This window comes from Sceloporus undulatus, chromosome 1 (assembly GCF_019175285.1).
Source record: "Sceloporus undulatus isolate JIND9_A2432 ecotype Alabama chromosome 1, SceUnd_v1.1, whole genome shotgun sequence".
In the NCBI taxonomy this organism is placed as follows: domain Eukaryota; kingdom Metazoa; phylum Chordata; class Lepidosauria; order Squamata; family Phrynosomatidae; genus Sceloporus; species Sceloporus undulatus.
In genome coordinates this window covers 87,506,117-87,534,005 of record NC_056522.1, presented here as the reverse complement: position 1 = coordinate 87,534,005, position 27,889 = coordinate 87,506,117, and the positions used below count along the sequence as shown (strand labels likewise).

The following is a 27,889-nucleotide window of genomic DNA, read 5'->3' as shown; positions in this document are numbered from 1 at the left end:
GTCATCATAACTTTTCTTATATGCATCCTTTGTTATAAATATCCATTTGTATGTTCCTTTCATTCTTGTTTTCACTCATGTAGGTTCTGGTTCTCCCATCAATTCTGATGATGATCAAAAATTGAATGATTTTATAGAAAAGGGTATAGTATTTTTATGTTTAAGAGTATTATTATTCCTTTCACCAAGTCATCTTTTTTTAGTAAATTGACACTTTGTATCAAAATATTATTTGCAGTGAAGACCAAAAGCAGAAAGTTTTCCAAGATGGTAGCCAGTGATATAGGTAGGAAATAGAAAAACTATCCTTTGCTCCTAACCCGGTACCTTATTCTATGCAGTTCTTAACTATGCAGTAAAACAACACTACCTGCATTTCATTATTTGTTTAATATTCTCCTAACCATAAGTGGTGTTCTTTTGGGCTAATTCTTTTCTAATACACTGTGCTCAATGATTTACACAATCAGTGATACTGGGGTCTTAATTTTCTGCATTTGTACAGTATATGCACATTCTCCTAGAAAGGTTTTGGTTTCTGTTTAGAATCATTGAAAGGGTTCAATCCTGTAAGCAGTGCTGCACAATTTTAACACAGGTCTTCCAAGTTTTTAATGCAGAATTGGAGAAAATATACCCATCCCTGGTTTAAGTCTGCATTACTGGTTTCTGATGAAATAAATGTGTCTACTTCTTTTTGTTTAATCAAATAACTTGTATTTTTGTATCTCTGCTTCTCTACTGGTAAATGGTATGTGGTAACAGAAAATAAATTGAAAATATGTTATAAAATTGCAGCATATGCATAAGGTGGATTGAACTCTTCTCTCATATGAACATAAATATGGTGGATGGTGGATTAACACATGGAACAGTAAGAAATACCTTCTTGCTTGGCTGTGTGATCATCATGTTTTGTTATATTGCTCTTCTATTTAAATGCAATCCTTTATCCACTTACATAGGAACAGGTCTGGTGTTTATCATTCACTTTCTGTTTATTTATACAGAAACATCATCCATCCTGTACAGGAATATTATCTACATAATAAGCAATGGCTTATCTCCATTCTAAATTTGACTTTTCACAGCATGTTGTTTAATAAATTGATGATTTCTTAATTTCACTTCCTTTCTGACTTACATTTTCAATGTATCTAACAAAATTGTATGTATTTGGATGTCACAAAAATATCAAGTTGACCTTGTAATCTGAAGTTTGCAAAGGAGTCACAGTGTAATAGATGCTTTCTTACATTGTTGCTTAATCTGAAATTAAAACCTGGTGAAAAGATAAGGCTGAAATTATTTACACCACAATAGGTGTTTCAAAGAACATATTTGCAAATCAAGGTAACAGAAGTAGTAGGTAGATAAACATCCTAATAGAACTGGATACAATCCAAAATGGATAATACAAAGTTTTAACAGTAAACAAACTAGATTAATTCATATGTTCTGTCACATGTAACTTAAATGCTCCAGGATAGTTTGTTCAATATAGATCCAGCAGAACAATTGCTGTTTTCTCATGGGTTGATTCCATGCCATTCTGGTAAGGCTGGACAATAGAATTTCACAGAATAATCTAATTCTGTCAGCACCATTGGCTGCCCGTTCTTGTTTTTCTGTCACAAAGCAATAAAGGATGCAACTTCAAAGAGGTTATGATACTTCAAGGAAGTTATATCATACTACACTGGTATGAATTGAGCTAAAGCCAAAAGCTACTTAAATGAATTTCCATTAATATATTGCATTTTTTAATCTTAGGAGCAGAAAGTGAGAAGTGAAAATTACTTTCACAAAAGTTTAATTCACTAAAATGGTTCTTAATGAAGGAAGCATTTTTATGATATGTAAATAACCTACTGACCTTATGCACAAGTGGCTATAAAAAGAATACAGAAGACTCCACAGACTTAATTAATTGGTACTGGCTGTCATAGCCCAAGATGTACTTTCTGTTTCAGATATGGTATTCCATGCATGCTGTGGATGAAGAAGGATGTTACCATCTTCTCTTGCTTATTATCCCCTATATTCTAAACATCTGATTTGACATGTTAGGTTGACAGGACAGTGAGCAAGATTGGCCTTTTGTCTTACCCAGTGACAGTTATGTCCTGATGAAAATGATGATTGGGACAGATGCTCTTTCTTTCTCCTGTTATGTTACTGCATAATATTAGTCTGTGATACATACATCATTGTGTCCCATCAAATAATCTGTGGTACAGATTGAAAAGCAGCAGCTTTTTTTATCACCAGCTGAGTACCATGAATCAGTTTTTTCATTAAAAAAAATTAAATTGGAGGGTCTACTTTGCACTCAAAGAGACCCAAGACAACCAACCAGTATTTGTATTGTATGCACTGTGTTAAATACCAAAGAAGAGCAATATCAAGTTCAAACTCTGTTCTAACTATGACATCTATATTGAACCAATGCAAGTGTTTTGGCAGCAAAGCTCAATGTTACAGTGGATTACAGATTATTTTGCCTGTTGAAAGAGGAGGTAAAAAAACGGTAATCATTGGAATATGAGTACCATAAGGTTTGGTATAGTTGTAGTAAGAAGGAGAAAGATTATATTTTGGTAATGGACCAGAGTGGGTTCTGAATTTTGCATTGTTGTATTCAACAACAATGTCTTGGAGAAGTCTCATCAGGTTTTCCATGAGTCAAAATGAACTCGGGGGTAGTTAACAGTAGCAACAATTTCAACATTAGTGTGCACACTTCTCAGTAATTTTCTTTCTATCCTAGCAATATTAGCTAATTTGTATATAAAAAGTAAGCATGTCTTTGTAATACAGGAAAAGGAATCATCATCATCATCATCATCATCATCATCATCATCAAAATAATAATATGTTTTATTTATAAACCGCTATTCCAAATAGATCATAGCGGTGTACAAGAAAATTATAAAACAGTGCAAGAAAAATCTACAATTAAGATACACTGTATCTTCAGGCTAGCCCCTGATGATGTTGGGCCAGCCTGTTCTCTCCCTCAACGGCCGAAAGATGACAGTTATGGAGGGAGGGCACTTTGTCTTCAGGCTAGCCCCTGACGACGTTGGGCCAGCCTGCTCTCCTTCAACGGCCGAAAGATGACAGTTATGGAGGGAGGGCACTCAGTCTTCAGGCTAGCCTGTGATGACGCTGGCCAGCCTGTTCTCTCCCTCAACGGCCGAAAGATGACAGTTATGGAGGGAGGGCACTTTGTCTTCAGGCTAGCCTGTGATGACCCTGGGGACTATGTCAGGGGCCTGCAGCAAATATTAATTCCCTTCACCAAATATGTCTTAATACATTTAAAACAGGCTCCAACCAAGAATATAATGGGACAATCTTATAATCTCATATTCGTTCAGAAAGCTGCATCAAGCCTTCTTGTTTAACTGTTATCATGTTGCCATGTTCCAGATCTTTGAGCCAAGCATAGCAAACTCAGTAGCTGGTACTAGGTATCTTTTGTACCTGGAATTCAGGAGAAACCTCTGAGATACTTTGCTTAAGAATTTAAAAGCAGTTGAATATGCAATAGTGTTTTGCTTGTCTAACTGTTATCAGTTATATCTTTATTCGCCTGTCCAGTTAGTTAACCTCCACTGAATTGATCAGAATTTGCCCTTCTCCAAAATTCTCCCTTTTAAAATGAGGCACTGTGCCAACACAAGTAACTTTGATTTTCACAGTTAATCATCTACACACACACACACACACACACACACACACACACACACACAGTCTCTCTACCTATCCGCCAGTGTGAATTTACAGTAGATGTGAGTAACTGTTGGGGGATATGAGAGTAGACTGCCCTCCCACAGTACCTTAGGGGGATGGATGAACAAGCACATATTAAAGAGGATGTTTTTTTCATAGTGGTGCCTTACCTGTGGAGAATTGTTAGGATAGAAGAGAATGTGGATTGTAACCTTAACTTTCCTCATGCTTCCCTGGATTAAGCAAGTGCCTATACAAAAGCTACATATTTGGCTGTTAGTTTTAAGAGGGAGGATGGAGAACTACATTTGTCTTGGAATATCACAAACTCTATTGGGAAGGGAAAGGACTGGAGAAGGAAAAGGAAAAACAGCAAATGGGGCAACCTCAGAACATCTCTTATGTGCTTTCTCAGTTTTGACTACATTATCGTTGACATGTGCTCAAAAATTCTGATACATGAAGAGTTGCTCTTAAAAATGTCCCATTTGGATGAATAATATTTGCTACCATTATTGTAGTAGTCAATATTTTCAGTGGTCTATGACTCTGGAAACCAGGGTTCAAATCCCCACTCAGCCATAGAAACTTACTGGGAGACCTTGGGCAAGTCACACTCTCTCACCCTCAGAGGAAAGGCAAAAGCTAAACCCAATCTTGCCAGGAAAACCCTGAGATAGGTTCACTATAGGGTCACCATAAGTCAGAAACAACTTGAAGGCACACAACAAAAAACCTACAGGCGTGCAATGCCAGGGAAGTGGTTATTTTAATTTCATCTTCTGTTTCATGGGCTATGTTTTGTTCTCAGATAACTTGATATTAATTTTGAATCTGGAATTTGACTTCATATAATTCAGTATCAGACTTTTTGGATTACATGTTTGGCCTAGTCAAGTACTCTCTAAGCAGATTGCTCTGAGCATCATACATGATGATATTAAATAGTGAGTGGTGCTGTTTGTTGAAATAAAAAGTATCACTTTTCTCTTTTGATTTGATCTGAACACTGGTGTAAGGCAGGCTTCTATCTCATTTCACAATAGATTGTCTTGTGTAGGAAAAATCACTGTCCTTACTACTACAGCTACTACAGACCATGCTTCCGGGTTTTGCTCCCTCTAAAATTAAGACTTGTCTGACCCTCATCCCCTTGTTTGCAAGCTGTTGGCTGGTTGTGGTTATGTTTACATGAAGGTTGTGATAATGGCTGGTGTGGATTTTGTTTACATGGAGGTGGGTTCAGATGTTTCACTACTAATGTGTTTATTACAATTTCTTACATTCACCTCTCACTGCTATCTGAAATTTTACTCTTACTTTGAAAACTGTTTGTGGGTCCAGATTTTATTTGTGTGTGTACAAATCACTGTCGCTGTTTCCACTATGGCTGTAAGGTCTTGATTGTGATCTAGGTCAATAATAATGATACTGTACTTAATAAACAAGAACAAAATAAATACTATTAAAATATATTTCTCTAAACTATATTTTTGTAAATTATCCTTAAGAATTAACCTACTAAAATAATGGCTTGTAATATCAGTATATTAGAGTGTATATTCACTCACACCTGATCTTTTCAACTAGTAAACTTAAAATCAGTAAACAAATAAAATAAAGCATAACATGTAGCTCATAAAACAATAAAATAAACTTTAAAACAGAAGCTTAGAAGAACCTAAATAAAGTACAAATGAAAACAAAATGCATAGGCTACAGCAAGCTCTTTATCCATCTCAAAAAATAAACTCCAAAACAGAGTTACGTTAATGTGTTTGTGAAGAGGCACACAGATCTTTCCTGATAGAAAGTTCTATTATTGCAGGTAACACCAGTCTATAGTATCGTGTCTGTAGAATCTAACCTCATCTAACAGCAGAGCCCCCAATGAGGATCTGACCATGCAAGCCAGTACAATATGTTCCTTAATTGTTCTACGAACCATCTTCCTTTCCTGTCCCTTTAACATGCACCATTGTATTATTTACATATTGCTTTTCAATAAAAAGTTGTTGAAAAGACTTAAATACCACAAAATGGTTTACAAATATGTATGAATAAGGAGCAGGGATAGACTTCCACATTTAGATCTATCATTCCAGATTAAGGAAACAGATTTATACACTCTCGTGTTTACTCCAGTTATGTCTGTCTTCCTAGCTAATGGGGTTAAGAACAACCTTTTCTTGCAAGCATCGCCCCCTATTACTCTAGGAACAGTAGTCATCTCCTGACCAGGAGACCAGAGCTGTTCCTGCAAAATATCTTTCCCCTGTGTGTGGCAGCTCTGCTTGAAAGAACTGTGCTTCTCCTTCCCCACTTTAGTGGTGAATTGAGCTCTCTTGGCCTTGACAGTAGGGCAAAGAAAGCAACTCTTCCCTAGAAGCATAGTTCATAATCTGTGAACAGATTTTCACCCACTATACTAGACTCTTTGCAGTGTTTAACTTCAGCATAATTCTCAGCACTTGGGAAGTTGCTTTTTGGATTGTAGCTCCAAGGACCTGCACAGCCAGCATGAGAACTACATGAAATTCAAATTTTTAATTTAATTACATTTTTTAATTTCTGTTATTTTTTTTTCTCAAATACCACTTTTTGTGTCTCAACCTACTGGGAATTTCCTGTTCCATCAGTATTCCAATGTATAACAAAAGCACTAGGATAAGATGGTTAAGTATCTATGGATTTTTATTGATATCCTAAACTTTTTTAAATATGAGGTTAGTTTTGGGAGCCATTTACAATAATAGTTTTAATACACCATCATAAAGATATTAGTGAAGCTAAGAATCTTAAATATAGTGTTTCTGATCAAAATTTCAAAGAAATTGTCATACTCACTTTGTACACTTGAAATTAAAATCTATTATAAATATGTGTATAAATTTGCTTACCTTATTTGCATAGAAGTATTATATATGAATTTTTAATTTGAAAACTAAGTTTTAATTCTTTCATATAATCTTTTAAAATGTGATCATTCTAGCTTTATTATAAAACTATACATTATTTTTCAGCAAAGATGTCTAGAAAATTAAGCTTACCAACTGAACTGAAACCTGAGTTAGGTAAGTATTTGTTCAAAGCCTATATTAATGATGTTTATAATCTTTGAAAAGGCTATGAGCGAAGACATACATACAATGACAACTTGAAGTTTTACCCTTTAAGAAGGAAAAAAAGAGTCCATTTGCCTTAAATTCCAGTATTTGTTGGATACGCAAATGGGTCTGTTAAGTATTTTTCCACTTCTGGTTGGAACTATTTCTAAATTGTTCTTTAAAAACATGGAAATGTCATCCACAAAAGGTGTATAGTTTTGTTCATCGATACACATACAGAGAATCTCATCTCTGCAATATTTCCTGTTGGGACAAACACCTATAGTATAAAGAAATCGTGTGCAGCTGTTTTGAAGTTACATTCTGTCATGATGCTCCTACATAACATTGGGTTAACCAGTTACTCTTGGCCTAATATATTTTATAAGATTATAAGGATAAAGGAATGAAGTAGGAGAGAAAATCATGTATATTTCCTTCAGTTCTTTAGACAAAATGCAGGGCAAACATGCATTAAATAAATAGAATAAATAAAGTATATAGAATATGTAAGTAGATTAGTATTCAGGGCACATAATAAATACAGTGGGCTTGCCTATCAGTGGACTAGTCATCAGCAGATTGGATCATCCACAGCTCACCATGCCTCATATTATTCAATGGCGGTATGAGCTTGCGGATGTGCAAACGTGGACACATGCACATCACTGCCCATTGAATAATATGGGGCTTAAGCATCTGCATTTTTCCCATCAGCTGGGGGTCCCAGATTCTAATCCCTGTGGATGAATAGGGTCCACTTTTTTTAAAGAAAGCTATTATTAATTGACTGGAACCTTAATTCAAATGCAGTGATGGTGAACCTTTTACAGACCGAGTGCCCAAAATGCAACCCAGACCCCACTTATTTATTGCAAAGTGCCACGTCCCTCTGGCTTTCTAGTAAGAAACTCTGGCAAACTCTGTGTTAGGGCAACAGCATGTGTGCCCACAGAGAGGGCTCTGAGTGCCACCTCTGGCATGCGTGCCATAGGTTCGCCATCACTGGCTCAGTATAGATTCAGTAAACAACTACCTAAATAAGTTTATTTGGTATGTGGAGACAGTGACATATTGTCACACTGACTATGAAGATTTTCATACCAGCACTTAAGCACTGGTAAATTGTTGCTGAAATGTTGAGGAAGTGTGTGTGTGTGTGTGAAAGCCTGGCGCGCTTCCTCAACGTCAGGGAATCATAGGCTCCCCTCGAGCATTACTGAATCGTTTGGGGAGAGGGAATTTCCTCACACGCGCACTTCTTCACCATTTCTGCAACAATTTACTAGCGGTATGAAAATCTTCATTGAAACTATTTTACAAACTATGGATACAAATAGTTTCCTTTGACTCTACTATTCTGAAGAGGAATGAATAATACAGTTCTAGAAATATATCCATAATGCCCTTGTGAGAGTCTAGTATCATAATGTAGTACAGTGTGCCTGCACCATATGTGGCTTTTAGCGGCCGAAGCCATGCAGTGGGCAAAACAATGGCATGCGTGCCCATGGCACATGCATGACGTCACGCCACATTCACACGTCCTGTTGTTTTCAGTGGGGCTCGAGCATACACATTTTTTCCCTTACATGGGGGTGGTGGTGGTCTGGAACAGATTCTCCACGTAAGGGAATTGCCCACTGTAGTTTGAGCATTGGATAATGACTCTGGAGACCAGGATTCAAGTCCTTGTTCAGGCATGGAGACCCACTGGGTGACCTTAGATAAGTTTAACTCTGTCTCAGATGATGGCAAAGGCAGAAGAGCCCTCTGAATGATTATTGCCAAGAACACCTGCTGGTGGCGTCACTTTAGGGTTGCCATAAGTTGAAAACAGCTTGAAGGCACAAAACAACAACCACAACCCTTACTTTACAGAAGTAGTTAACTGTTTCAGATCCATGAGAATCTAGTTTAATACATGCATTCCTGGACTGGGCTATTAGCAACTGATAATCAGTGCGTGTACACATATTACTGAGATAGTGAGCTAAATTGATTTTAACATTGTGAATGATTATATTCAAGCATCCTGCTTTCTTTAATGTGCATAAGAAAATTTAGATGCCAGTTTAAAGTTCAACAATTTTACTCCAAAAATGGGACTGACCATTCTAACCCTATAAAGCAAACAGGCAATGAATATGAATTAATTTAGTCAGGAATAATTACATTCATTTTTTAAAGTGGATGTTAGATCTAAATGTTGTTGTTGTTATTATTATTATTATTTTACATGGAGTGAGCTATATGGGAAGATCCCAGTGTTCCTGCTCTTGCTTAGGATAATCCCACTGCTCATTTATTGGTACATGGTGGGAGGAAAAAACTATTTGTGGTTCTTTTTGCTTTAGGACCATAGACTGGTGCATGAATCCAACATAGTGACATGTCTTTCACAGTACTCTTCAGAGCCTTTTGAGGCATTTGGTTATTGCCTCATCACAGTTTGGGAATCACAGTGTTTATGAAGCTGAGAAGTACCTAGTTATTTTTATAGCTGTATTTAGTCATGTGCAATACACTTTAAAAGTTTGATTTTGAGAATGCATTAAAAACACAGTTTAGATCTGACAAATATTTAAAAAGCAGAAAAGTAGCAGCAGCTGCCATTAAAAAACCATAATCAGTGAAATGCCTGCCAGATTAGTTTACCAAAAGTACTGGCATGACCTACCTGGACAGTGGACGGTCTTCATAATTGTGATTCCACCAGGGAAAGGGCCTCCTTCATGTACTTATAAAAATAATATCAACACATTCTGAATGTTTATACCATAAATACACTAAAATGATTTTATTTCTTACATTACACAGATTCATCCTACACACAACTATACCCTTCCTGTCTCTCAATTTAAAACACTCACACACATATCCAGTAGGACACTGGATGACTGGGCTATGTTAGTATGTGTTTGAATAACTAGGCTATAATTTTTGTCCTGGGAACATGGGTTAATATTGATTTGCTAAGTGCTATTTCAAATAAATATGCAGTCATTTCATCAGCCTTTCTGGCTAGGGAACAGGGTAAGAATAATATAAAATAAATTCAATGACCAGATATTAATAGAAATTAAAATCATTTTCTTTATAACTTGTATCAGTAAATTGATTCTTTGTACTAAATCTAGAGTAAATAGGTTATAACACACAACTACTGTCTGAACTAAAATGGTTATTAATTGCTCTGTGTGCATGTGCTCATGTGTGTATGTGTGTGTGACAGAGACATTTAGACAGTTCTCCAATATAAGTCATAGCATCCAATATTACCAGTTAGACAGAAAATGGTAGAGGTGATCTGAAGGGATCCAGCATGCAATGCTGAACTATTTTCTTTGGAACAAACCCTGTTACCTAATCTTATCTGTGTTTTGTCCTGTCCAAAAAGATAAATGTAATGTAATCTGAAGTGTGGTATATGCTAGAAGCCATTCCTTATGATTCACTACTGTGTCTGCACTTGACAGAGAACTGCAGTCAGTGCTGGCTCTCTCATGTGTGTTCTACTGTATTTCCAAACACATTTGTCTCATTGACATTCTGTCTTTATGTGTGCACTTTCAAAGTCTTAACTGTTCATGTAAACATGTAATGTGTGAAATGGACCTAATATTACTGAACTGGAGCCTAGAGATGTGATTTGGGTGAAACATTTAACATATTTTCAGTGTTTTCTATGTTGTGAAGCATAGGTTGACTGCTATGTGGCAGAGCATTTAATTAATGTAAAATCTTTCAGATGTTAAAGACAACTCATTCAGCCGATCCAGGAGTTCCAGTGTAACAAGCATTGATAAAGAATCACGGGAAGCAATTTCAGCTCTTCACTTCTGTGAGACTTTCACACGAAAAGCTGACACAGCACCTTCACCATGCTTGTGGGTTGGGACGACTTTGGGCACAGTTTTAGTCATTGCATTGAATTTACCCCCAGGAGGAGAACAAAGATTACTTCAGCCAGTAATTGTATCTCCCAGCGGTATGTATTTCATACAAAATAAAGCACTAGCAAGATAATGGCCTTATTATTGCGTGCTTGTGATTTTTGCTGTTTTATTATGTAAAATACGATTATTATTATACAATTGGTATCATAAAAATATAGTGTGTGTGTATGTATATGTGTATACACACACACACACTATTATGAATATGATGGTCTTCTGAGAAGATGCACAAAGAAAGCTATTTCACTGGAGTTTAACATGATATAATGGACAACAAAAGCATTCTAACCTGGGTTGATTTTTATAAATGTACCTGTAAGGTACCTGTACCTGTAAGACCAGAATATTAGAAAAGTTGGAGGTCTGACTAACATTGTTTAGCTGGGACAGATACATTGGAGACAAGTAAAAATCTATTCTTCTTTGTGCTCTCTGTTCTTTACACATTTGGAATGTAATGAGCCTGCACAATACTAATTCAGAAATTCCAAAGCAGTTGGCTCGTGTTTTTGCTGGTATCCCTGCCCCTCCACACCTCCCTACATAAGCCTCCTCTGGCATCCCCACCCCAGTTCTTTTTTGTCCGCCGCAGCAGAAGAGCTTTCAGAGTAGTGTACTTCTACTTTCGCTTTTGGTTTTTCAACTCGGCTTATTCTTCTGACCATTCTTCTGGTTTATCCTTCTAATTTTGGTGTTTTTGACAAAGTTCTCTAGATTCCTATGGCTTCAACTTCCTTCAAATGGTGTGTTGAGTTCAGTGGTAGAATCCCAGAACACAGGCGGGTTATAGACCGCCGCTTTGAGGTGGTCTGCCGCCGCTGCCTTTGCTCCATAAGGGAGCTGCCGCAGCCACACCGCGCAGCTCCCTTGCGGAGCAAAAAAGAAGCTCCAAAATGGAGCTTCTTTAAGCGGTGCCTCTATGATGTCGCTTCATTCCTCTGGCCTTTCCCCACAGGCCAGAAATACCTTCGAGGTGCTCCCCTTCGACAGTAGAGGTTTTTTCAGACCACTACAGACGACAAACTCAAACACACGCAGGAAATGCACACTACAGTAGGAAAGTTTGGTTTCCCTCAACCATCTTTCCAACACAGACCCAAATTGCAGCTATCTCAACCACAATCATCAAGCCAGTTTCAACATCACACCAGATCCACCAACCAACCTTCTCAGCCTCGTTGGCTTTCTTACCAGCAGGGCCCAAGCAAGGTCAATCAAGCAAACAACCTCACAACAAGGGTGAACAGTACCTTTGATGCCCCATGTAACCCAAATTGTCCACAATTCTTCCTAGACAAATTTAATCCATTCTACACCTCATGGACCTCTGTTACTACAGATGCATAGGTCCTAAACATCATCAAGGATGGCTACGTCATCAAATTCAAATCCCTTCCACCCACGGGAGGCATTCACCTCCTCTATACCAGAGACCCTATTCACGGAGATACACATTTTTCTCCTTAATGGTGTCATAGAGATCATCCCTCCTGCCTTAAGGCACCAACCTCTCTTTGTTTGTTATTTTTTGACGGACATATAGGATGGAGGCCTATGTCCAGTCTTAAATCTCAGACCACTCAATGGCCACATCAGAACCAAAAGGTTCAGGATGACATCCCTCAGCAATGTCCTTCCCTTACTCCAACAAAGGGGCTGATTCACAACCTTGGACTTAACAGATGCTTATTTTCACATTTGAATACATCCTTCACTCTGTAGGTTCCTTTCCTTTATGCTGCATGAAACTGCTTTTCAGTTCACCGTTCTTCCATTTGGCCTCTGCACCACACCCAGAGTTTTCACCAAATGTGTTTCAGTCATTGTGGGCTTTCTCAGACAGAAAGGAGTCACTGTGTTTTAGTACATAGATGATTGGCTACTTGTTGCTCAATCCAGACCATGGCTCCTGCACAACATGCATCTCATGCTCAACCTCTTCAACCGTTTTGAGATGGTCGTCAACCTTAACAAATCCCAACTCATTCCAACTCAAACCGACACTTGCATAGGCACAGTGATAGACTCAATGATGAAGACTGCTTTTCTTCCTCTTGACAAAGCCTCCGTTTCATATAGAAACCTTTCACTTCCTCTTTGCCAGCTGAACCCATGCCCACAAGGTCTGAACACTCTTGGGCTACATGACTTCAACCACTGCTGTGACTCCACTCTCACGGCTCTGCATGCGCCCCCTTCAGAAGTGGTTCCTTGCCTCTTTCAACTACGGCCTTGACCTGGTATCAAAACCATTCACAATACCGAGACATCTACAGTGGTCTCTTCAATGGTGATCCTCAATCAACAACTTCACCAAGGGCATGCCTTTCTCACCACCCCAACTACATCTCATTCTCACAACAGACACTTCCTCCAGGGTTGGGTCACCCACACCAAACACCTATCTGTCCAAGGGACTTGGACCAAGACAGAGTCTACTTTCCACATAAACAGCCTGGTGATGCTGGCTGTCTCCAAACCCCTACAAACCTTGGAGGACATTCTCACTGGCTTCCCAATTCGCATCATGACTGACAACACCATGTTTGTATACTGCATAAACAAACAGGTGAGGACAAAATGCCTGACCCTCCTCAACCTATCTATCGACTCTGGAATTGGTGTATCAGGAGATCCATCCAACCTATGGCGATCTACCTCACAGGCCAATCCAACAAGATCACAGACTCCTTAAGCAGGACCACGCTATCTTCCCATGAGTGGGTGTTGCACCCATCAGTCCTCAGTGACCTCTTCCTCCAATGGGCCTTTCCCCAGGTAGACTTCACCTCGCCCTGCAACCACCAGTGCGAGATGTTCTGTTCCAGGTTTCCCTTGGCAATGCCTTTCTTTTCACTTGATTGGGACCTCTCCTCTATGCTTTTCCTCCATTTCCTCTGCTAACGAAAGTGATCTTAAAACTGCACCAGACAGGGTGTGCTGTGACAGCCCACACAGCCCTGCTTCTCCCCTCTGCTTCAACTCTCCAACGAAGCCTTCCTCCACCTGCCAACCCACCCAGACCTCCATCAACCAAGGTATAGTGAGGCACCCAGACCTCCACAGTTTTTGCCTCATGATTGGGTGGTCACCCAACATTCTGATCACATAAGACGGATCCCCCAGGCAGAACATAGGCCGTCAACCACTCGATCCTATCATTACAAACTCAAATCGTTATTTTCTCCTTTGCAAAGACTTTCTGCTTCTCCACATGATTTTTCTACTCATCACATTCTGGAATTCCTCTCCTCTTTAGCACTGAGAGACCTCTGACCCTCTCATTAAGACCTTCCTCAAAGGTTATCAAAATTTTCACCCTCTGATCACATCTCCACCTCCTGCTGGGAGCCTTCAATTAGTCTTGTCTCAGTTACACAAACCTCCTTTTGAACCCATTTGCCACTTGTGACCCATTGGCCCCCCTTACAACTGATTCCACAAGGATAAAGTCATCCTATGCCTGGACATCTCCTTCCTTCCAAAAAGTGGTTTAGGAGTTTCACCTTAATCAAGACATTGGGCCAAAACAGACCGGAAGATTCTGCTGGCTTGGGGGCTTGGCATTTACATGCACCATACCCCCAAGTATCCAGGGAGTCGCACTGGCAATTACACGCCAGGTGGCCTCTGGGTGACTTAGGGGCATTGCGTTTAAACGCCATACACCCCGGAGCCGGTGAAAAGCCTTAATCTCTCTCTATTAGATTTCCATATGTGTAAGACACAGAGACCACAAAAAAGAAGAGCAGGTTGCTTACCTGTAACTGTGTTTTTTCAAGTGCTCATCTGTATCCTTACACAACTCGCTCTTCCACCCCTCTAATGTCACTTTCACTCCTTTTATGGTCTTGCTGCTGCAGACTTTGAACTGGGGTGGGAACGCTGGAAGGGGTTTATATAGGGAAGCGTGGAAAGGTGAGGCTGCTGCCAAAAACACCAGCTAACTTCTTTGAAAATTCCAAATTAGTACTGCACATTTCATTCCATATATGTAAGGGCACAGATGAACGCTTGAAGAAACACAGTTACAGGTAAGCAACCTGTCTTTCTCAGGTTGGAGATTTCTCCTTCAGCCGTCCTAGAATGACCATTGATGGTACGTATCAATTTCTGTACAGTGCAGAGGATCAGTCCACTGCAGAACAAGGCAAGGAGTCACGTGATTTTCTTTCTACACTGCCTTTTTTTGTGTACTTTTTAAAAAATATTTTTCCTGGCCTGGATCTTTTAGAACTTTGTCTTGCCTAAAAGGATGGGGGGAATCGCTATTATTTTTTTATTTTAAATCTCTGAAGCTTCTATATGCCTTTCTTCAATAGTGCTCAAGAAAAGCAAAATATCTAAGATACCATGATTATAGAAGCTCCCTTATTTTGTAGTGAGACCATTGGGTCCTGTAGACAAGTGCTGTCTGCTCTGTTTGGTATATGTTTCTTAAGATCTTTTACACAGAGGACTATCTACCCACACATGAGAGGCTGAGGCGGAGAAAAAGGTGATGGCAAACTGGCTGCAGCTGAGGTAGACACAGCTGGCTGGCTGGCTCACAGACCCTCAGTAGACCTAATATTAAAAAATAGGCATGTAGTGGGGGAGCTAGGGTTGTTGTCCAAGAGGAAAGGGGGCTGTGGCCTGAAAAAATTTGGGGGAGCACTGTTTTTAACATGAACTTCTCATTACGGTTTCAGATAGACTCTCCAGTTTGATGGTTTAAAGATTGATTATTTAATTAACTTACATGTGCTTCTTGAAAAAGCCAGTTCTCTTTGGCATATGTTATTAGACTCAGTAGTTTTAGGAATGGTTGCAAAGAGGTTATACTTTTAACCACTTGCTACTATATTATGAAAATATATTTTCAAAATACCGTATTTTCCGGCGTATAAGACGACCCCCAACTTTTCCAGTTAAAATATAGAGTTTGGGATATACTTGCCGTGTAAGACTACCCCTCTTCCAACGCACACCAAATAAAAAATTTAAAAACATCAGATTTGATTTCAATATGGTAATTTTAATTCAAATGCTTATGACATGCAGGTACTTAACAGGAAAACTTGTTGTATACAAAGCCTGCTTGGATTGGTCAGCTCTCCCTGTCTCCAAGATTATCGGAGCGGTATTGCAAACACGGCTCTTTTTTTCATACCCTGGGCATCCTGGACGCCTGCAGCTTGCTCTGCCCTTCAGTTACATATGCAACGACTGCAGATTCTCCAGTCTGGTTTGGAAGTATCAGCACCTGCCCTATAAGATAACACCCAGCGTATAAGACGACCCCCGACTTTTGAGAAGATTTTCCTGGGTTAAAAAGTAATCTTATACGCCAGAAAATACAGTATATATAACACATTTAGCTGAACTTTTACTAAGTCACAATTTGTATGGAAATTTTTAGAAAAGTTATCAATTTCTGTATTTTAGGAACCATTCTGAGGCTTAAAGGGGCAATCCTGAGAATGGCTTTTCTGGATACTACAGGATCATTAGTTCCACCAGCATATGAACCCTGGAGAGAACCCAATGTCACTGAAGAAAAGGATGAAAAGGACAAGTTGAAAAAACGCCGACCTGTCTCAGTGTCTCCATCATCCTCTCAGGAAATCAGTGAAAACCAATATGCAGTGATATGTTCTGAAAAGCAAGCAAAAGTTATTTCACTGCCCTCACAAAACTGTACTTATAAGCAAAATATAACAGAGACTTCATTTGTTCTTCGTGGAGATATAGTGGCACTGAGTAATAGTATCTGCCTTGCTTGTTTCTGTGCCAATGGACATATAATGACTTTTAGGTAAGGCATGAAATGCTGAAAGAAAAACATAGGCCCGAAACAGATGGGTCAAATAGAGCGGTGGGAGACCATGCCAGCACCATTCATACCGCACTTGCTTGATCCCAAGCTGGGCCACCATCACAGTCCTGAACCTGGCTGCTGGAAGGAGCAGATTCTATCTGCTCCTTGACCCGTTTCTTTGCAAATGATGCAGCCTCCATGCAACTTGAGGCCGCATTTGGGGCGTGGGTCATGTAACCAGCACACACCAACCTGAAGCTGCGCCATTTTGCCCATGTGTTTTGGGCCATAGTTAAACTACTGCAAACATAAACTGCTTATAGAAAACAGAAGGTTGGAGATGGCTAAGTTTTGTTTCAGCTTTAATATATTAGCATAAATATTTAAATGAAACTATGGCTAAGTTTTTAAAAAGTGTAAAAACTTTTTTCATTTTTAAAAAAGCTGCTGGCTCCAGCATTGCCATGCATATAATCTGCAACTGCACATGGGAGCAGGGCCTTCTTTGTGAAGTCGAAGGCTTTCATGGCTGGCATCCATAGTTTTTTGTGGGTTTTTTGGGGCTATGTGGCCATGGTCTAGAAGAGTTTATTCCTGACGTTCCACCAGCATCTGTGGCAGGCATCTTCAGAGAATGTTAACATAGAACAGAGCTGATATACATACATACACACACACAGAGTGTGACCCTGAGTAGGGAGGAAATTCCATGTTAATCTGTGTATTGTTCTGTTGTTGATGGCAGGGCCTCAGAGTGGGAGGATATGCAAAGGAGGATTAGTGTCCTTTGCATATCCTCCCACCCTGAGGCCCTGCCATCAACAACAGAACAATACACACATTAACATGGAATTTCCTCCCTACCAATGGTCACACAGTGTGTGTGTGTGTGTGTGTGTGTGTGTATCCAGCTCTCTTCTATGCCAACATTCTCTGAAGATGTCAGCCACAGATGCTGGCAAAACATCAGGAATAAACTCTTCTAGAACATGGCCACATAGCCCGAAAAACCCACAAAAAAACTAGGGCCTTCTTTACTTTGCAGATTGTACAAATGATGAATACAGAATTCCATCATAAAGTGCTATCCTTGTGTAATCTATATACTGGATCACTTGCAAACCAACATGTAGCTTACTTACGGATGGAACAGGTAGGCAGGAAGGAGCAGCCAGAGGCCTTTTCTGCCTGGAGTGCCACAGGACCATCACTACCACATGCCGTTAAAAACCCTATGGTTGGGACACCATGGAATTGAGTTGACAGACTCAGACTCTTACAGTTGGAAGGGACAATAAGGGTCATTGAGACAAATTCCTTGCTATGCAGGAATATACAGCTGAAGCACTCCTGACAGATGCCCATTCACCTTCTGTATAAAGACTTCCAAAGAAGGAGAGTGATCCACCCCTGAGGCAGTCCATTCCACTGTCAAACAGCTCTTACAGTAATGAAGTTCTTCCTAATGTTTGAGAGGAATCTGTTTTTTATATATAATTTGAATCAATTGGTTCATGTTCTAGTCTCTGGAACAGTCCACCCTATCGTCTACATACCCCTTCAGATGTTTAAAGATTGCTATCTTATCACCTCTCAGTCTTCTCAAACTTAAGCATACCCAGTTCCCTCAGTCATTACTCATAAGGCTTGGTTTTTCAGACCTTGAACATCTTGGTTATCCTTCTCTAGACACATTCTAGTTTGTCATTATCTTTTTTGAACTGTTGTGCCCAGAGCTGGACACAGTATTGCAAATATGGTCTGAGTAAAGCAGAACAGAGTGACACTGCTACTTCTCTATATATTTCGATGCTATACTGTTGATGCAGCCCAGAATTTTATTGGCTTTCTGGCCACCACCTCACACTGTTGATTCATGCTTAGCTTGTGGTCTACTAAGATACTTTTCAGTTGAAGGCACTTAAGGAACAACGAAGTGAAATTAGATTTAATAAAGGGATATAATACTACCCCTGGACATGTTTCCTCCATTATTGCCATCTATTTTTTGTTTAACATCCTTTCTATTTCCAGGTAGTGTTAGCAGTGTTTCTAATTACTATCTATAAAGAGAGTGTCTCTTCTCACCTTTCTCTGCTGTCCCCTGTGGGAACATTTGTTACCTGTAATGTAGCATGAGGTTGGTAGTATACAGGCTATTTGGTGAATCAGATTAATTTTATAATGATAAGAGTAATAGACTTCTACTGCCCCATCCTGCCACTTCCAAAAACATTTGCAGAATAAAAATGCAATTCAGACTGGCTAGCCTTGTAACTGATGCTTTCTTGCTCTTTTGAGATGCAGAAACTTACATTCACTTGGGTTTTTTAGTATATGACTTTTTAAGAGACATCATTCTTACTGCATTGCAATTTGTTAGGGGAATGTAATATTTCATTTTAACCATTTTTACTTGTGTTTTTTTTCAAGTTTGCCAAGTTTAAGGCCACTGTTGGATGTATATTACTTACCACTTACCAACATGAGGATAGCCAGAACATTTTGCTTCACCAACAATGGGCAGGCATTGTACCTTGTCTCCCCTACAGAGATCCAGAGAATCACCTACAGTCAAGAAACATGTGAAAATCTGCAGGTAAAATTTTGAAATAATATATTGTTATTGTTATTATTTTAAAAAGAAAGTATGCTGAATAAATGCTCTTCTTACCTGTGAGGGCTATCCAGTTTGCCTGTTTGTAGAGGTTGTATGTTTGAACTGGAACTGTATGTCTACATTTTTATCTCATCTTACTGAAAAAGAGGAGGAAGGAAAAGCAAGTTCTGGAACTTCTTAGGTCCCATCCCAGGAGAAAGATAAGATATAAATTGTATGTATAAATAAATAAATAAAGTCAGAGTTGTACACTGACTTACGTTTTGCAGTTGCCAGTTCATACGCTTGGTCATTGACACGTTATTTAAATGTTGTTTTGTGAATGTTAAATAAAACAATTATTTAAATACTGCTTTATGAATATTCAATTTGCGGCGCAGTACAGAAGTATTATTATATAATGGCTATCAGTTTTATTCTGTATTCTATTTTAATCAGAATGTATATTCAGTAAGAACAAGCAGTGTATTTGTATTGAGAAGATTGCCTCTTTTAAGCTTTTCCAAAAAGACGAGTTGAATTTTAGGGGCAACTTGAAATGTTAATCTAAGAAAGGTGATAATATCACATCTTGGCTTTTTTACTAAATCATATGTAACAAAATGTTATATTAAGCTACTGTGGTGTCTTTGGAGCAACTTTTCAAAAACAGGTGTACTATCTGATAATTTGAACATTAAAAGATGAAACTCTAAAATTGTGAGGACAATAGTGAATGCACAATAGGAGTTTTTGCCTTTTCTTGTAAAAGCCAGATAGAATTTTTTAAACCAGGATGCAAATGTCTTTTCTTTAAAGGAAATGTTGGGTGAACTCTTCACACCAGTAGAAACACCAGAAGCACCAAATAGGGGGTTCTTCAAAGGCCTGTTTGGAGGTGGTGCACAATCGCTGGACAGAGAGGAACTCTGTAAGTTCATAGCATTTTTTAAAAAAAAAATAGAACTAAACATGGAGTAAAATACTAGACAGAATTTACCAAAATAGGTATAACATGAGACATAGAAATGTGTTAGGCAATATTTGAGATTACTGCAAGAGACTTTTGCACTAATTTTCAATACTTATTTCTCTTGACTATCTGATTCTTGTTCAGTTATTTTTGGCAGTATTCCTGCCAGATAAATGCAAAATATAGTGGATATATTTGCACCCATCAGCATACTTATTTTCTGAATGTTATATAACAGTTTTCATAAATTAGACATGAATATGAGGATATTCCATTTCTGCTAAATGCATGAGGAAGTACTTGCTGATATTTAAGAGAAGTCATACCCATTTGTTATTACAATAATGGATTGAGGTGGGTTATAGCCTTGAAATTAAAGATTTTTAAATACTGATGAAAATAATTATGATTAAATTTTAAAAGTCTAAAGGTAGATATATCTGCAGCAGAAATACAAATTAGGCTTCAGTTCTTATTCACACTTCCCTAGGAGTAAGTCCCATTGAAATAATTGGGGCTTGGGATGCATAAATTTAAAATAATTCAGGGCAGCAGGACAATATCCTACTGAAAAATATATGTCTTCAATAAATGACTGAAAATCAGGAGAGTGAAATAAACCTCCCAGGATGAGATTGGAATTGAATTAGATGTCCCTAAGTCCATTTATTTTAAGTGTTAATTTCTGCACAAGTACCAAAGTACTGGATTCCCCCCCCCCATAAACATTAGCAGAAGAATGAATCTTGAACAGAGCACTAAAAGTGTATAAATTCTGGCTTTTGTGAATCTAACACTGTATCTCACAACTGCATCCCATTCTCCATACATTCAATGCATGTTTTATTAAAACACAAGACTTTTTGGTATTAGCTGCCCTCTTTACAAGCCCAAACGGGAAGTATCAGAGGTTCTGTTATTTCCATTTCCAACATATGTTTACATAACTGGTTACTGTTTTAACTCCAGAAAGACATGAAACATTTGGTCATTGTTTGTTTCTTTGTCATGGCCAGTTGGAGAATCAACAGCTGGGAAAGCATCAAGAAGTCTAGCTCAGCATATTCCAGGTCCTGGTGGTATAGAAGGAGTCAAAGGAGCAGCATCTGGAATAGTTTGTGAATTGGCACGAGCCAGAATAGCATTAGATGAAAGAGGACAGAAGCTAGGAGAACTGGAAGAACGAACAGCAGCTATGTTAGCCAGTGCAGATTCTTTCTCAAAGCATGCGCATGAGGTAAGCTAGTCTAAAGTTTCAATGTGGTTGTATTTTTAAAAGAGAGAAAGAGTCTCCTTCAGTCATTGGACAGATTTGGATATCACAGTAAACCAGAGTTTCACAGAAATCTTGGCTTACTGTTAGTGGTATATAGGTGCTTGCTGTTGGATTCAGCTTGCAGCAAGTGTGTACAACCCCAGCATGGAGCTATCTCTCTGACTTTTCTCTCCCATAGCACACTAGAGTAATTACCATATGGAAGGGAACTGAATTAGTTCTCTGGCTTGTCAGGGGAGAGGCAGGGAAGAGATGGAACCTGCCAGATTCATACATCATGCCAAACAAGCCATGGGCTAAAGGTATTAAGTTTTTTCAAACATTCCTGTTGCAAGAATGAGCAATTATGCAGGAATATCCACCACACTAGCTTGTTCATGGGAAGCTGGAATTCCTGCCTGCTGTCATGTGCAGACCCAGGCACTCCCTTGTGCTTGAATGGAGCAGAATTAGAGTTGCTTCTCTGCAATAGAATATTCTGAAAACGATGTGTGAAATTCTTAATATGTGGCCCAAGTTGGTCACCTGGATCTTTCTAACTTCATTTGGCATTGTTACTGGCTCACTAAAATGCCGCTCCTTTTTGAGCTGGCAAAAAGCCAGCATTTCCCACCCCGCCATGGTTTTATGGCACTCCTGTGCCTTGTAAATGCCACACCACTGGAACACCCCGAAGCCAGCTGCCACGCGGACTGCTAGGCAGTGTGAAACCAGCTTCCAGGCACCTTGGGGGGGGGGGGGTTGTCATGCATATGCCACACCCCTGAGCTGGCTAGAAGCCAGCTTTTCATGCCAGTTTGTACCAGACTTAAGTCACTATGATGGGACCTCCTTTTTATATGACCAGATATTACTTGTTACCTCTCATAGAAGGCCCCTCATCAATGACATCTGCCCAGCATCCACTTTCCCTAAATGTATAGGGGCTAGGGTCCCAAGTGTCTTATAAGTTTACTATCTTAGGTAGTGTGTTTGTCTGTGCCTATATGGTTTAGAATTCACTTGGGCAAAGGCTTCTGTTATAACAAATAAACATTAACTTTATTGAATAACATCTAGCAAGAATGTAGCTTAGATAGAATAGTTTAAATGTGGTATGGTTACATTAATATAAAAGTTGCAGGCATTTCTCAGTTTCCTCTTTACAATCTCCAGTCTACTTTTTCACCCAGTCAGTATCCTCCTCTGACCATATTGAGACCCTTTGTCTCTTTCTCCATTTTCTCTATTGTCTTGTCAGAATACCACTCTGACTTTGTCTGAGATTCCCAGTCTCACCCTCTCCCTAGAACTCTCACTCAGGAACCTCCTCTGGACTCAAACCTTCCCTCAGCTCCATTCCCTTCAACTCTTTTCAGCTCTCTCAAACTCTCCCTCAACTGAACTCACAGTCACTCGCTCCTTCCTTTTATATCTACTCCTTCCCCCACATCCTCTCCCCCACAGTCAGCCCGAACCATGATTGGCTGTCAGGGAACCCAGTTTCTTCTTCGTGGTCTCTGCGAATCATACAAATGGGTTGTACTGCGCCTGCGCAGTGCCTTCGGAAACTTCTGGAATCACTAGGCAAAGTACACTTTGCAACATGTTGAAACTTTTTGGCGGTAACCCCACCCATCCCCTATAAAACCTCCGTTCCCACTCTTTTCCCCAGTTCCTTTTTTCTGCCGCATTAGCTGCCATTAGGAACTTCGCTCTTGATCTCAGTAAAGGAATCACTGGAAATTTTGACCTCGGACCGTTTTTTGGCTCTTCTCTGCCCTGCCCTTGAACTGATTTTGGCTTAGGCTCGGACTGTTAGACCTCGCACTTTCTTATCCCTCGGCTTGTCTTCCTCGCTCGTTGCAGAACCGGACCGTCTGACTTCGCTCTCTGGATCATGCCATCGGTGCCTTTCAAAAAGTGCTCCGTGTGTGGGGGTAAGATTCCCGGCCAGGATCCCCATTCGTCCTGCCTCTTCTGCCTGTGAGAGACACACATCCCAGCGTCTTGTGCTCTGTGCAAGTCTCTAACCCCCCAGGCGAGGAAAAATCGGGAGACCAGGTTGAAGGCCGCGATATATACTAAGGTCTTCACTTCGGGGGCAATGTCATCTATGGGGGCTTCTTCTTCCGCCGCGACCCCTTTGCCGACCCTTGTCGAGGCTCCAACTCAGCCGCCATCGGCTGACCCATCGGCTCTCACCGTGGGCGCTTCCACCACTCTGGCCTCTCCTGAGCATGGCCCGTCGGAAGAAGTCCCTCGACCCTCGAAGAAGGACAAAAAACATAAGAAGGGATCTAAGGAGGGTCGTGACATCGACAAGGACTCCCATAAGGGCTCTGCCTCGAGATCCTCGGTCCCGAAGGCACCCACTTCTTCCACTTCGAAGTCGGGTTCCGCTTCGAGGCCCTCGACCACCAAGACCCTAACGCCTTCGGGCTCGGGCAAGTCACCAATGAAGACGGGGACTCCTTCAGCATCTAAGAGACTCCGCACCTCCTCTTTAGAGAGAGACCGCTCTGCGTCGAAGCGACGTCATCCGGACGAACGGGACCACCCAGTGACCCACCAGAGGGAGGTGCCCCAGGACCATTCGGACCTTGACCAAGGGCACGTGGACACCGACCGGAGGTCGTCGGATGCCGATCATCGACCATCAGATCCTCGACTGGCATCTAGATCGGCTAGGAGCTTGGTCTCCAAGGCTCCTCAAACTGACGACAGCCGCTCCGATCGCCGCTTCGATTCGCCGCTAAGATCCCGGCCTCTGCTTCCGGATCCTGTTTCTCCCACTAGTTCCAGAGAGGATCATCGTTCCCTCACTTCAATGCCGACTCGCACGTGCCGTGTTGCTTCACCATCGCCATCTCGAGACCGGCAGCCGGAGTACTATTATGACACCGAGACGGACAGATACTACAGGCTAGTCCCTCAGGATGATGTCGACTCCCTTTTCGAACCTCGGGTTCAGAGACCCAGACCAAGGGCTGCTTCCAGACCCTCCAGGGCGTCAGCGTTTTCACCCCGTTGGGTAGAAGCTACCACCTATCCGGATGTCGTGGACCTCGAATCGGACGAAGAGACATCTTCCCGGGCTCATTATCATCCTAGAGGTGACTCACTGTCCTCCCGAGACGATGACTATCAGTCTACCAACCAGGATTTTGCCCAACCTGGTGCAGTCTCGCCTTCTGACGACATCCGGACCTTTGCAAAGCACGTCATCAAAATGATCAATGCTCTCGACATCAAGATCTCCCAGACCGAGGAGGAGGCATCGGACCCGATTGAAAGACGAGTCCATGGCAAATTGCTGACTCCACCGGCAATCCCCCTCCTTCCCTCTCTGGAGAAGTTGGCCAGGCGTTCCTGGGAAACCCCCTCATCGACAGCATCCAACAACAGGAAGGTTGAGTCTCTTTACAGAATCTCGCTAACCACTCCATCATGGCTGTTTGGACACCCCAAACAAAAGTCGGCCATCGTAGAGGGCTCCCAGCGTGCGTCGACCCCGAAGGCCTCCCTGATGCCCTCGGACAGAGAAGCCAAAAAGATTGACGCCCTAGCCAAGAAGGCCTACTTCTCCTCGGCTCTGGGCATGAGGGTAGCCAACTACAACGCATGCATGGGTGCGTATATCCAGTGGCTCATGGAGAAGATCTCCCCTCTCGTGCCAGACCTACCTGACGACTCCCAAGCAATCCTCTCGGAGGTCCGCGATGAGGCCCATTCAATCGGAGGCTGGCTCATCACCTCGGCCAGGCATGCTACCGACTGCTCTGCGAAATCTATGGCTGCCGCCATAGCACTCCGCAGGCACGCTTGGCTAAGGTCTTCGGACCTAAATCAGAACGCCCGTACGACCATCGAGGACATGCCCTTCGATGAGGAAGGCCTCTTCCATCGCGAGACTGACGAGAGGCTCAACTTCAAATATAGGATGAGAACCACGGCAAAGAAGCACGGTATGTCATCCTCCCCCCAGTCATCTTCCCGCAAGCGCTTCACGGCTGTTCGCCAGTGGTATAGCCAGGGCCAGAGACCCTACCAGCAAGATCGGCCATTCCAGCGCCAGGACCAGTCCAGGCAGCACTTTCCGTCCCAATCTTCTTCCTCCTCGGGCCGCCGGTCGGGGCCCAAATATAAGAAGAACTACAGGAGGCAAGATTCGGATCAGAATAAGAAAAGGACCTGAGGAGACGCAGCGTACTCCGTCGCTCCCTCTGTCCCGTCCTTCCTTGACAGACTGAGGCATTTTTCCAACACTTGGGCCTCGATTACCACCAATTCTTGGGCCCTCACCATTGTCTGTAGGGGTTATGCCCTTGAATTCGAAGAGCTCCCGCCAACTGGAGCTGTCCTTTCCACACTCCCCTCAGACACCCTTCTCGACAAAGTACGCACCCTTCTGGCCAAAGGCGCCATCTCCCCTGTCGAACCCATCGACATTCCCAGATGCTTCTTCTCCCGTTATTTTACTGTCCCTAAGCCTGACAGAGGTGTCAGACCCATATTGGACCTTAGGCAATTGAACACTTACCTGTCTTATCGCCGCTTCCGGATGGTAACGCTTGCCTCTATTTTACCTCTGTTACAACAGGACCTGTGGTTTGCAACGATCGACCTAAAGGACGCTTACTTCCATGTCAGCATCCGGGAGTCCCACCGCAGGTTCTTGGCCTTCGCCGTCGGGACAGATGTCTACAGATACAACGTCCTCCCCTTTGGCCTGTCTACAGCGCCTCGTATCTTCACCAAGTGCATGGCACCCGTGCTATCTCATCTGCACCGCCGGGGCATGAGAGTCTTCTCGTACCTAGACGATTGGCTCTTCGTGGCTCCTTCACGCCAAGAACTGCAGCGACACACCTCAGAGACGCTCCAGCTCTTACGGGACCTAGGACTGGTGGTCAACCTCGACAAGTCACAGCTGCCTCCTCACCAAGCAGATAAGGTTCATAGGGTCCATCCTCGACTCCAACGACTGTATGGCATACCTACCTCCAGACCGTTTCCAGGCTCTGGTTCAAGCCATCAACCGATGCACTGCCCAGAGGCGGGCAACAGCCAGGGACATCCAGGTGGCCCTGGGTCACATGACATCGACAACATTCGTCACACCGTGGGCAAGACTTCGATCTCGACCCCTACAGTCATGGTTCCTGTTGACGTTCGACCTGGAAAGAGACCCCCCGTCTCGCAGACTGACCATCCCGAGACCAGTCACACGCTCCCTCCGTTGGTGGCTCGACTCCCACAATGTCTGCGCCGGCATGCCCTTTTCGCGGCCCCAACCAGAGTTGGTGCTCACCACAGACGCATCCGAAGAAGGATGGAGAGCCCCTGGACGAAAAGATGTTCCATATCAACGCACTAGAACTGTTGGCAGTAGAAAAGGCCTTAAGGGCCTTCGAGTCCTCACTCTTGGGCAAGGTCATCCAGCTCAGGACAGACAACACTACGGTGATGTACTACCTGAACAAACAGGGAGGCACCAGGTCACGCACCCTCCTGAACATCACCCTCCGGATATGGGACTGGTGCATCGCCCGGGACATTTTACTTCAAGCAGTACACTTACCGGGCACCCAGAAATCTCATGCAGATCTACTCAGCAGGTCTCCGTCGTCATGTCACGAGTGGAGACTCCATCCGGAGACGGTACACGACCTTTTTACCCGATGGGGGACGCCACAGATAGACATGTTTGCAACCGCGTACAACTCCCATTGTCCCCAGTTCTGCTCCCGAACGCCGAACGACGGCTCCCTCGGGGATGCGTTCGGGTTTCGATGGTCGGGGATAGCGCTCTACGCCTTTCCCCCCTTCCCTATGATCACCAGGACGGTATCCAAGATGACCTCGGATGCAGCCAACACGATCCTGATCACGCCTTGGTGGCTGACACAGCCCTGGTTTCCCTGCCTTCTTCACCTCTCTCAAGCCAACTTTCTCTGGCTCGAGCCCAGACCAGATCTTCTCACGGTCCAGGGAGGACGAGTCCGACACCCGAACATCGAGACCCTTCCCCTGGTGGCATGGAGAATCCATCCCTAGCACAGTTGCCAGCTTCAGTACGGAGGGTCATCCTGGCGGCCCGGAAGCCAGCCACCCAAAAATCCTATAGACTGAAATGGAACAAGTTTCTTCGGTTCCTGTCAGACAGACACCTCTCACCAGCCCAGGTAACGACGCCGCTGGTCCTGGAATTCCTGATGTCCCTAATTGACGCGGGACTTTGCCTCACCTCTCTTAAATGTTACCTGTCGGCTATTTGTTCCTTCTTCCAATTTGAGGGCAAGCCCTCTTTTTTCAAGGATCCTCTAGTTAAGGGGTTTTTAAGGGGATGCAATAATTTGCATCCTCAAGTATCCTTACCGGCCCCGGCTGGGAGCCTCGATGTGGTGTTGGGGGCCCTACAATCTAAACCATTTGAACCCTTAGCCACCACAGAC

The 27,889-nt window shown here is 42.1% G+C and overlaps 1 protein-coding gene across 5 annotated transcripts in view; it reads left to right on the top strand.

The window, feature by feature from the left end:
• The window catches only part of STXBP5 (syntaxin binding protein 5), a 165,932-nt gene that overhangs the window by 128,257 nt on the left and 9,786 nt on the right, over positions 1-27,889 (top strand). For 2 of the 5 annotated variants that reach the window (XM_042445837.1, XM_042445841.1), the window contains 8 exons: positions 84-143; positions 239-286; positions 6,762-6,812; positions 10,597-10,836; positions 16,232-16,601; positions 19,038-19,203; positions 20,023-20,134; positions 21,193-21,413. In XM_042445837.1, the coding sequence (XP_042301771.1) occupies positions 84-143; positions 239-286; positions 6,762-6,812; positions 10,597-10,836; positions 16,232-16,601; positions 19,038-19,203; positions 20,023-20,134; positions 21,193-21,413 (1,268 nt within the window). The remainder of the gene's footprint in view (positions 1-83; positions 144-238; positions 287-6,761; positions 6,813-10,596; positions 10,837-16,231; positions 16,602-19,037; positions 19,204-20,022; positions 20,135-21,192; positions 21,414-27,889) is intronic. The other 3 variants (XM_042445838.1, XM_042445839.1, XM_042445840.1) reach the window with 3 other exon arrangements.